Source organism: Sclerotinia sclerotiorum, genomic scaffold, assembly GCF_000146945.2.
Source record: "Sclerotinia sclerotiorum 1980 UF-70 scaffold_19 genomic scaffold, whole genome shotgun sequence".
Taxonomy (NCBI): Eukaryota; Fungi; Ascomycota; class Leotiomycetes; order Helotiales; family Sclerotiniaceae; genus Sclerotinia; species Sclerotinia sclerotiorum.
Genome location: NW_001820817.1, coordinates 163,034 through 178,898, shown reverse-complemented (window position 1 = coordinate 178,898; position 15,865 = coordinate 163,034). Strand labels below are relative to the sequence as shown.

The 15,865-nt window shown below is 41.2% G+C and overlaps 6 protein-coding genes across 6 annotated transcripts in view; 3 read left to right on the top strand and 3 right to left on the bottom strand.

Moving 5' to 3' along the window:
- SS1G_12104 (hypothetical protein) overlaps positions 1 to 683 on the bottom strand; it is a gene marked incomplete at both ends in the record, with an annotated part of 1,177 nt that extends 494 nt beyond the window's left edge. The window contains one exon of the mRNA XM_001587025.1: positions 110 to 683. Coding sequence (XP_001587075.1) covers positions 110 to 683 — 574 coding nt within the window. The remainder of the gene's footprint in view (positions 1 to 109) is intronic.
- A 376-nt stretch (positions 684 to 1,059) lies between these two features.
- On the bottom strand, positions 1,060 to 2,978 carry SS1G_12103 (hypothetical protein; the record flags this gene model as incomplete). The annotated part of the gene is made up of 3 exons (XM_001587024.1): positions 1,060 to 1,189; positions 1,377 to 2,549; positions 2,968 to 2,978. The coding sequence occupies 3 exons, from the start codon at positions 2,976 to 2,978 to the stop codon at positions 1,060 to 1,062; spliced, it is 1,314 nt and encodes a 437-aa protein (XP_001587074.1).
- Positions 2,979 to 5,002: 2,024 nt separating this feature from the next.
- Positions 5,003 to 6,596, top strand: SS1G_12102 (predicted protein; the record flags this gene model as incomplete). The annotated part of the gene is made up of 2 exons (XM_001587023.1): positions 5,003 to 5,322; positions 5,408 to 6,596. 2 exons carry the CDS (start codon positions 5,003 to 5,005, stop codon positions 6,594 to 6,596), a joined length of 1,509 nt encoding a protein of 502 aa, XP_001587073.1.
- Positions 6,597 to 7,271: 675 nt separating this feature from the next.
- On the bottom strand, positions 7,272 to 9,798 carry SS1G_12101 (hypothetical protein; the record flags this gene model as incomplete). Its single annotated transcript, XM_001587022.1, has 5 exons — positions 7,272 to 8,498; positions 8,544 to 8,806; positions 8,858 to 9,113; positions 9,172 to 9,224; positions 9,738 to 9,798. 5 exons carry the CDS (start codon positions 9,796 to 9,798, stop codon positions 7,272 to 7,274), a joined length of 1,860 nt encoding a protein of 619 aa, XP_001587072.1.
- A 1,212-nt stretch (positions 9,799 to 11,010) lies between these two features.
- SS1G_12100 (hypothetical protein) lies at positions 11,011 to 13,484 on the top strand (the record flags this gene model as incomplete). The annotated part of the gene is made up of 2 exons (XM_001587021.1): positions 11,011 to 11,927; positions 11,978 to 13,484. The coding sequence occupies 2 exons, from the start codon at positions 11,011 to 11,013 to the stop codon at positions 13,482 to 13,484; spliced, it is 2,424 nt and encodes an 807-aa protein (XP_001587071.1).
- A 1,862-nt stretch (positions 13,485 to 15,346) lies between these two features.
- SS1G_12099 (hypothetical protein) lies at positions 15,347 to 15,517 on the top strand (the record flags this gene model as incomplete). Its single annotated transcript, XM_001587020.1, has 1 exon — positions 15,347 to 15,517. The coding sequence occupies one exon, from the start codon at positions 15,347 to 15,349 to the stop codon at positions 15,515 to 15,517; it is 171 nt and encodes a 56-aa protein (XP_001587070.1).
- Between the last annotated feature and the right edge of the window lie 348 nt (positions 15,518 to 15,865).

Sequence of the window (15,865 nt, the reverse complement as noted above, 5' to 3'; positions counted from 1 at the left end):
GGTTGGGGGGTGGGGGGAGTTTTGCCCCTTCCTTGGCGCAGCGTGGGGGGGGCCATTTCGTTGCCTGGAATGTTGAGATGCCCTGGGACCCAGTGTATGCGTATTTTACCAGGGGGAATATGTGAGAGCCTCGGTCTAGCGGCCCAGGCCTGTTTGAGCTTCAGGAAATCTTCGAAGACCGCCTGAGACGAGCCATTGAAGTGGGAGCCTAATCTTAGGGCTACTTCGTAGTTATCCAAGAAGATCCATAGGTCTGTAGCAAGTTTGATTGATGGAAGCGCTAGGGCCTTTGCTGCCCCCGTTACTGCAGCCATAGCTTCCGCGTCGAATACCTCTGCATTTGTGCCAAGTGAGAAGGAGTATTGGGCCACTTGGATATCAAATTGTGTGATTACAAAGCCACCTCCGGTGGCGCCGTCCTTGCTTTCGCTTTTTGAACCATCCGAGAAGATCTGTATATCACTCCTTGGGATCTTAGGATGGAAGGCCTTGAAGTCGTCAGCTGCTTGGGCCTTTGTTCTGCCCATCGGGCCAGCTACACGTATCTCGGCTTCTGCTCTCGATTCCTTGTGTTCCCATGAAGGGAAAGCTAATGGATTTATATATTCGGCTTTTGGTAATGCTGTGATGAAACTTGAAAGTCTTGTATCTACAGTTCGGTTCTGGTCTTTGGCTTTGATCATGCTCTTCGCTCTAATTCTGAGGGGGTGGTAAGGGTTTAGTCTGAAGGTTCGCACAGCATATGTTTGTGAGGCTAAGTTTAGCTCGATTTCGGAGGGCCTGAGTTTGGCTTCCTCGTATAGCACCGCTGTGTTCGTGGTTTTGTATACCGGTAGAATTGCTTTTGCACAAGTGAGGATCACTTTGTTGAGTAGATTTATATGGCTGTCCACTACATTTGAAATTGACTCGTTCGAGGCATTCTTCTTTAATCTGGTTCGGCCTGGCCACCATGTTTCCGAAGCAAAGTAGCATTTCTTTAGTACACAGGCTACAGCCACTCTTCTGGTGGAGTAGGAGGGTATCCCTCGGCATGTGTTATTGAAGGATCTTAGTGCATTAGCTCCTTTGAGGGCTTTTGCTGTAAGAATCTGTATATGTGGCTTGAAGTTTAGTCTTCTGTCGAAATAGACTCCAAGCCATCTGAGCGGACCAGGTTTCACCTCGATGTTCAGGGAGCCAGTGTGTACTGAGGGAGCTTCAGTTAGTGTGCGATGTCCCTTGTAGAAATGTATTAGCTCAGATTTTTTTGGGGTCAAAGGTGATGCCCTTCGGTTTTTCCCCATTCGAGAGCTTCTTGCATATTTGCTTGAAGAGTATCACAGTTCTTTTGGAGGCTATCGGATGTTGCTAGTAGCGCAATATCGTCAGCGTACCCGAATCTCTTCCGTGGATTGCCCATCCAGAAAAGGGGCGCAATATAGAGCATAAACAGGATCGGGGAGATTGGAGAGCCTTGGGGAAGGCCGCATTCTAGCTTTGTTTTTGGGCCGATCTCGCCGTCCAGTCGGATCTTGATGTAACGATTGGTGGCAAAGGACTGTACCCATTTAACCAATTTGTTTGACCATCCTTGTTCCCGAAGGCGGTTCACTAGTCGTCCTGGTAATACTGCGTCAAAAGCTCCCTTCACGTCCATTGTGAGAAGTGTAGTTTTTAACCCTTGTTTCAAAGATGCTTCGATATCATGTGTGACACAAGATGTGAGGTCTACTGAGGATCGCAGTGGTAGAGCTCCGAACTGTTGATTTGCTAGGACTTTGTAGTTTAGGGCAAGCCATGATATTTTCTTCGCAATGAGTCTTTCAAGGCCTTTGCCTAGAACTGAAAGTAGAGCAATCGGGCGGTATGATCTTGGGTTGGTATAGTCGGGCTTATTGGGCTTAGGGATGATTGCGATTGTGGCTATCCGGAAACATTCTGGGTGATGTCCTAGGTTTAAACACCCTTTGAAGAGGGAGAGGGTTATATCCCTGATTAGTGGCCATGCGATTTGTAGGATTCTCGTCGGGATTTCATCTGCACCGGGTGCTGTGTTCCCGGTCTTTAGAATAGCTAGTTCTATGTCTTGTAGATCGATATCGGGGAAGATGATAGAACGACTTGGGATCGCTGGGATATCGAAAGGAATATCGTCGACTTCGGCCGAGTTTGTTAGTAGATTGCTGGCGAATGCTTCTCTTTTCTCTTCGATGCTGTTTGCAATGGTCAAATTTGAGGGGTCTGCTAGAGGCGGGGTTCGGTATATGCCTGTAGTCTGGTGCCATTTGGCTATTCGAAATACATCGTTTATGTTCTCTACTTTGTCGATTTTCGAGATATAGAAGGCACGTTTTGCTTTCCGGACTGTTCTCCGGAGAGAGCGCTTGGATACAGGAGTTTTAGCAGTCCTGTGTTCGTGTACAGCCTTTGTACAGTCCTCGTTCCACCAGGGTTGTTGAAGGGGGCCGTTTGTAGATCTTTTTGCAGAGCCTGTGTAGGCCTTTATGAGAGCTTGTGTGAGAGATGATGCTAATCGATCTAGCTCATTGGTGTAGAGTGCTTCGGTGCTGGTATCGATATTGGTTAGGTTTATTCCTAGTAGGTCTGTAAAGAGTTTTTCGTCCAATGTGTCCAATCTAAGTTTTTGGATGGCCTTCGAACTTTGGCAGTTCCAGTGAAGTAAGGTTTTTAACGTGTTATGGTCTGAAGTGCAATCTAGGTGTTCAGCTAAAGAGGTGTATGCTATATAGGGTCCTGATAGAAAAGTAAGGTCTAAGGTGTTTCCTTTTGTATGAGTAGGAATTCCGATTGGAGAGATAAGGTGTAGATTTCGAGAGTTGGACCATTCTACGAAGGGCTCAGCTAGCGTTGAGGGGGTGGGATGTAAAGGATTCCAGTTAGGGTGATGGAGATTGAAATCGCCTAGTAGGATAACGTTTGATGGGAAGTTCTGCAATTCAAAGAGAGAAGTGATAGCTTGGTTACCGTCTGAACATTGGGGCGGGGCATTGTATATGTTTATGATTGTAAATGCCGAGTTGTTTGTGGAGAGTAATTGTATGAAAATTAGGTCTCGTGAGATTGTGGGTCTGATTTGGTTGATTCGTATTCCGATTCCTTTTCTGACATAGGTTAGAACGCGAGGAGTGATTTTCCAATCGTCTAATGGGGTAAAGATTTCATATGAGGGATGTGTTTTGGTAATTTTCCTTGATATATCCTTATAGATATATGGCTCTTGGATCAGGATGATATCGATCTGGTCTGAGTTTGCTAGATTGAGAGCGAGATCGTGAGAGATCCCCTCTAGGCTCTCGAGGTGGTTTATAACTAGGCGTCAAGCAGGGACTTAAGTAATGACAATAATGAAATGCAATTCGTAACTAATAGTAGGATATACTAAATGATTGATCTTGAGCACGAAGCTCTATACAAAGGAAATCCATCTTGATTATATAGTCCTTCATGCTTCCATGATTACTAGTGATCCTTCATGATCATTAGTGATCATCTATATCGTGATCCTTAGTGATCCTTAATGATCACCAGTGATCACCTATACCGTGATCCTTAGTGATCCTTAATGATCATCAGTGATCACCTATACCATGATCCTTAGTGATCCTTAATGATCACTATTGATCATTTGTGATCACGTGTCTTGGTAGTTGTGTAGCCCGTCGTAACATGACCTTACACAGGGAATAGTGGGAAGCTGATAGGGCAGAACTGAGGCTATATTGGTCTCGTATATAAATCACTTATTATTTAAGTTCTACGGAAGTACGAAGCTCTCCTTGTTACGAAGGTATCAGTCAACCTGTCCGTATAAGCTTCGACCCTAATGGAAAAGCAAGGAAATTTACATACAAAATTATGACAACTTCCCCTTAGCAAGCTTGGACATATAGTCTGATCCAAGTCACGTGATGGACCCTGCATATTCAGGGATACAAATCGTAGGTCCATACGAATCGAAGGTCCATAAACTCTCAGGATCCAAGAGATCCAATGAAGGACGAAGGTCTATATAATCAGGATGGTTTCCTTTGTATAGAGCTTCGTGCTCAAGATCAATCATTTAGTATACTCTACTATTAGTTACGAATTGCATATCATTATTTGTCATTACCTTAAGTCCCTGCTTGACGCCTAGTTATAAACCACCTCGAGAGCCTAGAGCACTTCCACGTGATCTAGACGGCAAACCTCGTAACATAAATATTAAAGATCTGAAATTTTCAGAATTTATTAATAATTATATAATTAATCAATAATTTAAATTTAAATTTTATTGAATTATATTTGTAAATAAGAAAATTATAAAGATCGATTTTTATTGTTTTTGGTGTAAAAAGGTGGCCGAGATTTAGGGGGGCCAAGAAACGGGGTACTAGACTTAGAAACTAGATTCAGTTTAATAAATCATTGCCTAATCACATATTAAACCAGACAATTGAAATATTGCGTCAAATAGTCCTAATTACAGACTAACAATAAGAAATTTTTAAATTGCTGGATTTTTCCCCATGCCAGAAGTAATTGAAGGATTAAAATATTATAAAAGATCAAAATAGTTTTGAATAATGGATTCAGGAAATTAATCACGTTGTTCTTGGAGCTTTACAGTCCATTCGGACATCAGAAGTTTTGAAGACATTGAAGAGTTCGAATCTGGTCTTTTAGTCCGAAATATTGAACCGGAAGTTGGGCCGTACAAAATTTAGAAGTATAATAATCTGAAAAAGAATACAGTAGCTCAAATTCAGCAACCAGGCTGTATTGTATACAATCCAACCGTATGGTTTATTTGTTTTCCCAACCGTACCGATATGAATGATTTTGAATGTCTATTTAATCCTTCCAATGTCTTGTCGAAACATATTCCTTACAACTACATCCATCTTCATCGTCGAGCACATCAACAGACTTTCCGAATTTCCCAACTCTACCTTTTCTAAAAAAACAAAAAAACAAAAAAAAACACATTATCAACGAGATTCCTTCCCCAACCATCAAAATGACCACCAACGCACCCGTACTCAACCCCCCAGACTCAAATGACTCCCTCAACGAACTCCTAGGCCAAAGCGCCTCCGCGCAAGTTAGTCTTCCAGCCATCGTCTCAGCAATCCAAGAGCTAGCCGCAAGCATGGATCCTGAATCCATAGCCGAAATCGCAGAACACATAGAACTTCACTATCGAACATTTAGTAGACAGCGTTTGCTTCATAGTATATTGAGACTTTCTCGGGTTTTACGGACGCAACCTTGGGATGCGCCTGAGCAGCCTAGTGGGAGTGGGAGGTTTTTGATGAAGAGGGAGGGATTTTTTGATATGTAAGATTCTGTGTTCTTTTTTTTTTTCTTTTTTGATGATTTCTGAAATGGTGAGATAGTTGGAAAGTTGCTAATAAAGATTTAGTTATAATCAAGAAGGTAACAATAAAATCGTCACTATCAACGTAGGAAGCGAAAACCAACAAGTTAAATTCACCGCAACAACTGGCATCCTATCAGCCCAAGCATCATTCTTCAAGCCTCTTTGTGGGGATCGCTGGAAATGTGGTCGTGAAAGTACCATGACGCTTTCCGAGCACTCAGCCGAGAGTTTCGAAATCTTGCTCTCCTGGCTCTACACTAAGGACATTAAAAACGCCTCATGTCTCATCAAAATCCATCCCATCAAGAGAGAAATCTCCAATATATTTTTCCGCAAACAATCGCATAAATCACGCTGGTTTCAACTTCTCAATTGTTATTTCCTAGCTGATTATATCTGCGCACCTAAATTTTCAAATTATATCATCGATGCGCTAGTTTTCGCTTATAAAGAATGGAGTGAAGCGGATTTTGGGAAGATTGTACGAGAACCGATTTTTGATGATGTGGAAAAAACGAGGGAATTGGTGGAGATTAATACGCCGGAAAACTCACCTTTGAGGAGCTTAATTGAGGATATTGTGATGCCTAGGATGGAGTTAAAGAAGGCTTTGACAGTGGATGAGAAATCTTCGAGGATGCCGTTTAGGATTAGGAGGGGAAGAGTAGTACTTTCTGATGATTCGATTCCGAAAAGATTGCTGCAGAATGGTCAGCCTTATAATGGTGGGACTGCGATTAGTTCGATTATTCAACCTGGTCATTCGAGTTTGGGTCAGCCTATTCTAAATCATTTGCCTTTTGATCCATCTCAGTTTCATCAACCTCAACCCCAATCAACCTTCTGGGAACCTATAAACAATCATCACCATGGTTTTTTCCTTCAACAGGAACCTCAACCCCAACCTCAGGTATCCCAATCGACCTTCTGGGAACCTCCAGACCTCCATCACAATCATCACAACACATTCCCAACCCAATCCCAATCCCAATCCGCTCAACCCCTCCAACCTCTCCAAACCTCCCAGCCCCGTCCCCACCGCCTCTCCCGCTTCATAAAGGGCATCACCCGACGAACCGGAAACGATAGAGATAAAGACAACTACTACTCCAACTCCAAGGAAACCCAAGCCGGATTTCACAAATCGGGAAAAGTGATCAAGGTTTGGGAGGAGGAGAGATGTAGATATCATGTTCATGAGCCGGGGAGGGATTGTAGGGATGAGGTTTAGATAGTAGATAGTGATCTGGGGAGAGGGGAGGGGTGGAGAGTTGGTGTGATTTTGAGGGTTTAGGGTTTGTGGGTGGGGGAGTTTGTAAGGCCTTTTGAGGGATTAGTGGGATTGCGGGATCGTGGGGGAAAAGTATTAGATTATTAAATAGATAAATTATTATGATTTGTTGTTTTGCGAACTTTATAAATTAGTAGTTAATTCTTTGATTATTTCATACAATGATATACCTTGTTCATTTTCCATAGAGTGTATAATGCAACTGAAAAATATAAAATATTTCACATTTACTTCCGGAGTCGAATAATCTAACATTACAATTGCAGAAGAGAAGTTTTATGAAATTATATGGTAGGAAAAATGCAATGGTGTATTTTTTGTACGGAAACATTCTAAGGCCGTCATCTTGTTGTTCTTATACATATACTCCGTACCCAGTCATGTATTATTGTCAGCCATTTCTTCATCCATCTTTTTGCATCTCGTCTCATCATCATCATATTCATTATAATCATAACCATTGTAATTTCCGGCATCAATTCCAATCCAATTCCGTAAGAAAAAAACATCAAAAGCATAACATCATAAAACCATCCGCGCAATGCACGCATATAGATTCATAGGTATGATATATCATCCCCTATGATAATCTGATTTTCACAATACACACGCCCATCAAGTGAAACTCGTCCCACCAGTCCCTTGCCCAAAGTTACTAACCGCAAGTCCATTACTTAATCTTCTTCCTCCTCCAGGTCCGACACTTCCACCTAGCATTCCAATAGGACTACTCATATTCTCCTCCAATCTACTTTCTCTTCTCTTACTCGCTGAGATAGTAATAGATTTCGAGAGTGGTGCACCCTCCACAACATCTAATGCTTCTTCATTAGGATCTCGCCTAATTCTTTCATCACCTGCTAGTAATCCCGTTTCTTCATCGTTGGCCGGAAGTAACGATTCTACTTCTGCTTCATCGTCGCTTGTGCCGCTTTTATTAAATCCTTCCATTTCTTCTAGATACCAAATAGGTATTGCACCGATAGCTGCAATTGTGCCAAGTAAAAAGTAAGGAGTGATGACGTATCCTTCTTTTAATCCCCATGTAAAAGCTGCTCCTGACATAGCAGGTCCAATAGCTCTACCGACTGCCGAGATGGAAACTGCGAAGCCGTTCAATGTACCCAGGATACGGAGACTAACTGCAGAATTGGTGAGGAGGATGATGCAACATGGGAAGGCGAAGATGACCGCGAATGATTTGACAATTAGGATGGCGAAAATCATGATTTGTTGCCAGGTCGATGACTCGATGAGAGCGGTATAGGGAGTGACGAAACAGATGATGGGAAATGTTACGGCGCATACTTTGAAGCAATTTAGAACCCCAAATTTGCGAGCCGCGGGTGGAAAGATTACAAATTGGATGAAGCCACCGACGACACCGTACAGAGTGAAAATTGTGCCGATCCTACCAGAATGAAGTCCAAAACCACCAGAGAATTTGAAAGGAAGTTGTGTGTTTGTTGAATCGTGGATTTGACGAGGATGATGCATGAAAACTGAGAGAATTTGATCATAGGAGACGGAATGAAGAGCGAGGAATGTATATGCAACAAGGTTAATGACTGATTGACGTGTGAATACTTCCCGAAGACTTGGAGGGGGGACTGAAGGTTTTGATTTCGGGGATTCGAAGTTATCATCAAAGGTTTCAGTAGAATCCGACTCAGAAGCAGATGTAGGTCTAAGAAGTGATGCTGATGATTCATCGTAGGCTGGATGACCAGGGGAGTGGTGCTTAGTTCGAGCTTGACAGCAGAGCACTTTGGAAGAGCTAATCACTTTCTTCCCCATTTCTAGGCCCCAATCTCTCTTATTACGTTTTGATTCCAGAGTTTCCTAAATATGTTAGCGAAATGTAGGATATCGATTGATTGAACATACCCTAAGGAACAAAATTCCAGTTGTAATTCCAATCATAAAAAGGAAACTAGCAATAATATTTGGTAATGCAAAAGGGAAATTCAAGAAATATCTGTTGTTGCCGAAAAGGTTTGGAAAGTTCTGTGCCGGTCGAGCAAAGAACCCTCCGAACGATGGACCAAAGATAGAGCCAAGACTCCATACTAAAGGCATGATAGAAAAAGCTCTTGGTTGTAGTTCCTTCTGAGGAACCATTTCTGCTACCATTGTTCGGATAATCCCCACTAGCTACTGTTAGTTTTTACCTGAAGTTTATATTCACCACCGAAACATACCATTTCCATTAAAAGCTCCTTGAAGTGCTCTAGCAATGATAGCCATAGGTAAAGTCACTGACATGCCCCATACGATATTTAGTACCATTGTGCATGTCAAACCCGTCAAAATTGTAGGTTTCCGACCAAATATATCGGAAGCTCTTCCCCACAAGATGGCTGTGATGCATTGAGATAATGAAAACACGGCAGATGTGATACCTGCCCATTTTGCTACATCTTTCTCCTCTACCCCAAAACTTTCGATCATCTCAGGCTGTCGAAGGTTAGTCACATGATGTCAGACAAAGATTTCAGAGATTTAAGAGACTTACTAGATATGGAAAGACTGAAGTCAAGGCAACGGGTTCTGCAAATCTACATATTGCTAAAAGAAATTAGTATCAAGAAAAGGAACGAATGAACTCGTGATATTTCGAGTCTAATGTTGCCATTTGCATTGCCGAATGAACGATCTACAGAATGGTGATGGTGGAAGTGGAAGAATACATCCGGCTGAGCAGGCGCGACCTGGAAAGAATCACAGCCAAATTCAAATTCCCATAAAATCCACCAAATCCTCCAGATGCTCCAAATGTATTCCAATCACATTCGCATGAAGGAGGGACAGGTAGCGTGGGTAGAGATGAATGGGTATTCATTTTAATTCTTCTCAAAATGGACGTAAAACTATGTAAATGATTTGGATGATCTTCACTAAGAGAGGAACTTTCTTTCGGGTTGTGTCGTTACACTATAGGCGGGGTATTTTGCAGTTGCATCAACCGGGCCTCCCGAAATAAGTAACCATTTCCCTCATCTTATCACAACGAAGAAACTTTCAACGATTTGAAGATCTGCTGGACGTCTGTAAACATAACAAGTTAAACAGAAGGCTTACCAAGAATTGTGAGTTGGGCCACAGGTAATTTCGCTGGACCATATTTCTTTCCCTTAACCATATTGATGGCGGTAAGAAAACCTTCTCAGCCTCCCAAAATTGAAAATCGGAACTACGATCTCTTTCCGAAGCAAGCATGGAAAACCACAATACGGTGGAAGTGAGGATATAAAGAGTGAGAGGGAGATTGAGAGGTAGATTGAATCAAAAGAATATGCGAGGTAGTAGGAAGGGGGAGGTAGTAGGAAAGAGGAAGTAGTAAGAGGTGGAAAGTAGGTATATAAACAATATTTGTAAGAAAAGGCAGAAGTTCTGCTTCGCTTTGAGTGAGTGAAGGGAAAAAGTATCGTCAAATCAGGTGGGGCAAATGATCTATTAATCGCTGCAGCTTCACCGATCTGTCAAGTGGCGCTTTTCCGTTTCCCGTTGAGTTTTCTGTACTAAATCTCCATATTGAACGGATTTAATGCGTTTTTAATAAATATCCCATGTTCATATGGATACAGATATAGACAAATGTATGAAACGGGGTAAATTTAACAAATACTCATTGGTCAATGGGGAAATGGCAAAGAAATGTTTCATTTGATTGGATTAAAATTCAAGCATTCCAGGCCGATTATCGCTTGGTTGTAGTCACGTGAGGAATGTAGTTTCACCCCCATCTTTTGTCCCACAAGCGGTTGAGTCAGATTACCTAATTAAGCTTGGTGGCGACAAGAAGGTGTGGCTGATTTGTCAGCGTTCCTTACGCCATGGCGCTCATCACTTGAACCAAACTCCTGATGCATGCAAATCCATACTTTTTACCGCACATATATATTACTTGAAAAGGTAAGAAGTGTATCAATGTACAAATGTAGGTGATTCTTGCATACCACATTGTTGCCTTACTGGAATGCGTGAATATATGTTCCTTTTAAACAATACTTTCAATGTCCCACTTTATCGATAACACTCAAACAATGAGATCAAGCTGCATCCTTCCCTTCCCTTCCCGTCTGATAGGTTTATCTTCGGATGCAGCTTTCTCCGCTTTTAATGCTTATCAGCTCCGTTTCACAAGCTTTCATCACATATCAGGAAGCTCTTGAATTAGCCTACAGCAAGTGAATATAGCCTCCGCATATGGTATAGATGTGCATGAGCTTTATGGTCATTGAATAACGCAATAGGACCTTACATTAACGTCAGCATAACCCCATCAACTTTAAGATCTTGATGATTCTTTCTTTGCCTTTTGCACTACCTCTAACCCTCACTAACCTTCATCATGGGCAGACTCATAGATGAAAAGGCCATGGAGAGCAATGAACGTACTCCATTATTCGCGACGGTCATTGCTGCTTCACCGCGACAAAGATATCAACACAATACCATTCGTCGATTCTTTACCATCGCCGCAACTTCTTGTTTAATCGTCGCCGTTTACCTATTCTTACTACCCCTTTCCTTCATTCCTCGACATCATAGCCATTGGCACCACGATAAACCTTATCAAGAGCCATCTGCTTCCATTACATACGAAGAACTTCAACAAATATTACTCGACACTCCAAAGGCAGAAAAGGCAAGAGAATGGAGTAAATATTATACATCTGGACCACATGTTGCTGGAACAAATAAAAGTCAGGTTCTTTGGACCCAGGAAAGATGGCAGGAATTTGGCATTGAATCTGAAGTCATTTCCTATGATGTTTATCTCAATTATCCTCGTGGTCATCGACTTGCTTTATACGAAAAGAAAAACGCGAAGGGTTCTGATGTTCAGGAATTGAAAGTCAAATTTGAAGCTAGTTTGGAGGAAGATGTACTTGAAGAGGACGATACCAGTGGATTGGACAGCAGAATTCCAACCTTCCACGGATATTCCGCATATGGAAATGTCACCGCACCATACGTTTACGTCAATTATGGTACCTACGGAGACTTTGAAGATTTAATAAGGCTCAATGTCAGTTTGGAAGGTAAGATCGCCATTGCAAGATATGGCGGCATCTTCCGCGGTCTCAAGATCAAACGCGCACAGGAACTGGGAATGGTCGGGGCTGTTCTTTTCACTGATCCTGGTGATGATGGAGCGAATACTGAAGAGAATGGAGTTACCACGTACCCGGAAGGACCAGCCAGAAATCCAAGTAGTGTCCAAAGAGGAAGTGCTCAATTCCTTAGTGTTGCACCTGGAGATCCGTAGGTCATATTTTCATGTAACATGTAACAGCAACCTAACCATCTCGTAGAACCACCATAGGATATCCTTCAAAACCTGGAGCTCCACGTCAACCTGTTGATGGTAAAATTCCCTCCATTCCTTCTCTTCCAATATCCTATGTCGATGCTTTACCCATTCTTAAGGCTTTAAATGGCATCGGACCTGGACCCCAAGATTTAAACAAATGGTGGGATCGAAACCTTGGCCTGGCATACAAAGGAGTAGAATACAACATTGGTCCCTCACCAGACAATCTCGTACTTAATCTCGTCAACGATGTCGAATATGTCACCACACCTATTTGGAATCTAATTGGTATAATTAATGGAACCTTACCAGATGAGGTCATCGTTATTGGAAACCATCATGATGCTTGGATTGTAGGTGGTGCTGGTGATCCAAATAGTGGTTCCGCAGCTCTCAATGAAGTTGTTCGTAGTTTTGGTGTCGCTGTTTCAAAGGGATGGAAACCATTGCGTACAATCGTATTTGCAAGTTGGGATGGTGAAGAATATGGTTTGGTTGGTTCAACAGAATGGGTCGAGGAATATTTACCATGGTTGAATAAAGCTAATGTGGCTTATATTAACTGTGATGTTGGTACTAGTGGACCTACTTTTGGAGCTTCGGCAAGTCCACTTCACAACAAAGCTTTATACGAAGTCTTAAGCTTAGTTCAATCACCGAATCAAACAGTTCCAGGACAAACTGTCGGTGATGTTTGGGATGGATCTATTCATACTATGGGTAGTGGTAGTGATTTTACAGCTTTTCAAGATTTTGCCGGAGTTCCATCAATTGATCTTGGATTTGGGCCAGATGTTAACCACGAAGCCAATGGTGGAGCTGTCTTTCATTATCACTCTAATTACGATTCATTCTATTGGATGGATACATATGGAGATCCAGGATTTCATTATCATGAAGCGATGTCAAAGATTTGGGCTCTATACACTGCCAAACTGGCCGAAACTCCAATTATTTCTTTTAATGCTACCGATTATGCCGACGCATTACAAGGTTATATTAGCAAGACCGAGTCGAAATTAGATTCCATTATGATTGGATCTTCATCCGAAGCTGAAGATGAAGAAGCTCGATTCCGTCCAAGTAACATCGAAACAAAGGGCGACATCAACAACTTGAAACTTTCCTTCAAAGACCTTCACCATCGTGCTACTGCTCTTAAACATGCAGCAATTCGTCACGATTCTTCCGCTGAAATCCTTGCCAAACAAGCAGGTCAAGATATTCCATGGTGGAAATGGGTATCTAAAGTCAAACTTTACTACAAGATTCGAACAGTCAACGAGAAATATAAATATCTAGAGAGAAAGTTCTTATATCCGGAGGGACTAGATGGTAGATCATGGTTTAAACATGTGGTTTATGCACCAGGACTCTGGACTGGTTATGCAGGAGCTGTTTTCCCAGGTTTGGTAGAAAGTATTGATGCACAAGATTATGAGAATGCTGAGAAGTGGATTAGAATTATTTCGGAGTGTTTGGAAAATGCGGCTGAGTGGTTAGCGTGAGGGTTAGGGAATGATTTCTACGGGGTGGTAACGTGAAATAGTAGAGAGAGATACACACAGACAGATGGTGAAAGGACTAGAGAGATACAGGATTACATGATACATACATGGCGGTTTAGTGAAATATACATTAGAGGCAGAAGAATTTCGGTACACAGAGCGCTAGAGGATGTAGGTTTTCTTTTCTTTTTCTTTTCATGCCGTCTTGAGTATTGGATAGATATATAATATATATCTAAACAGTCATTCAATTCATTCAGTCCATTCAAAGATTTTCCGTACCCTTTCTTCGTACCCATTTCTCTTCTGTTCTCTTCTCCTTATCCTCCACCTTTTAATCCTTACCCTCATCCACCAGAAACATAAAAATGAAGATGAAGATGAAGATGAAGATGAAATAAAACACCGTAATCTCATCGATGTTAAATAGCCAAAATTGCTAAAATATACATGTCTATAAGGTTAATGGTATCGTGATTTGGTATCGTGATCTATCATGATGTGTGTGTCGGTTTGTTATTTATGTGTTGGGTGTTACACGGCATATGTGTATAGTGTGTGTGTGAAGGAGGGGGGCGGGGGTTGGGGCATGATGTGGGTGTGATGCAGAGGCTGTGTATAGAGTGTTGGGTTGGTGTATATATATGGATGGGTATGTGATACAAGTGATGGTTTGAAGTGGTGTAACATTGAAGTTTGGTAAGTATATGAGTGTCAGTTAATACTACGATACAGTACTGAACGGAACGGGGAAATATTTAAGCGATGGCTGAGAGATGAGGTGTTGTGATGAGGCTGCTATCTCACCATTTGTATTGATGGATGCTATCAAAGGGGGAGATTGGATATTTTGTGATGGGTAATTATTCGATTGAGTTGAGGAGGTTTGAGGATGTCGATGGATACTGGTGGTTTCGGGTCTGGGAAAGTGGGGTATGGGATTTGTTATACTGTGTTTGGGGTCTAGGTTTTAGGGTTTTGAATATAGGATTTTGTTACGACAGGTAACAATTAGGTCACGGGATTAGTAATAACACGTGATGCAAGAGCTCGAAGGCTTAAAGTCTTCAAAGATCTTTTAAAATTATAAAATGATCGACCTATCAAGTAGTCGACTATTGATAGATTAATTTATAATAATTTTAAAAAAAATTAAATTAAAATAAAGTTTTAGATAAATTTATTTTATTTTATAATTCTATTTTGGAAACTATATAATGTTACGACGGCTTCTGGCCTCGTATCATATGACCATGTACGAAGTCATGTGATCCCTTCGATCCCTTTACCGAAGGGATCGAAGGGATCTGTTACGACGGCTATCTTCTACGCCGCGTCACATGACTAAACCAAGGTAACGTGATTAAGTCACGTTATGGACCGCTGAGGAACGCTGGCTGTCCAGGACCGCGCAGCGGTCCTGACTAGCCATAGGCATGAAGGTCTATATAATCAAGATGGATTTCCTTTGTATAGAGCTTCGTGCTCAAGATCAATCATTTAGTATACTCTACTATTAGTTACGGATTACATTATTGTCATTACTTTAAGTCCCTGCTTGACACCTAGTTATAAACCGCCTCGAGAGCCTAGAGCACTTCCACATGATCTAGACGGCAAACCTCGTAACATATAACGTGGTTTATCAGCGAGTCGCCACTTTTTCAATATCTTTTATCATTCAATTTCAAGACACAATATTTCAACAAATTATTATGGAAATACAATCAAAAGAGGCCAGAATAATCTTAGCTATTGAAGCTATTCAAAAATCAAAAAATCTTACAGTTGGAAAGGCTGCGAAAATCTACAAAGTCCCTCGAACTACATTACGAGATAGAATGGGCGGTCGAATTCACAGAATGGAAACTCGAGCAAATAATCTTAATTTGATTGAAAAAGAAGAAGAGATGCTTATTCAATATATTATCGATATAGATGAAAGAGGATTTGCATCTAAATTAAATGGTGTAGAAGATATAACGAATTATATTCTCGAATCAAGAGATACGAAGAGAATTGGAAAGTTCTAAGTTCATCGATTTATAAAGCATTATATAAAATTAAAGATATATTTTAATTGTATTTATGATTTTCAAAAAGCTTTTTGCGAAGATCCCAAACTTATTGAAGAATGATTTGGATTAGTATTGGATATATAGACGAAATATAGTATTCAAGATTGTGATTTCTATAACTTCGACAAAACTGACTTTATGATAAGTATAATAATATGCTTTGGAATAATTATAATTAGTTCTAAATGAAATAGTAGAAGTAAGGCAATACAATCAGACAATCGAGAATGGGCTATAGCAATTATATGTAATAATAAAAAGTGTGAAACTATATGTTGGGTTACTTGAGACTAGAAAGAGCAT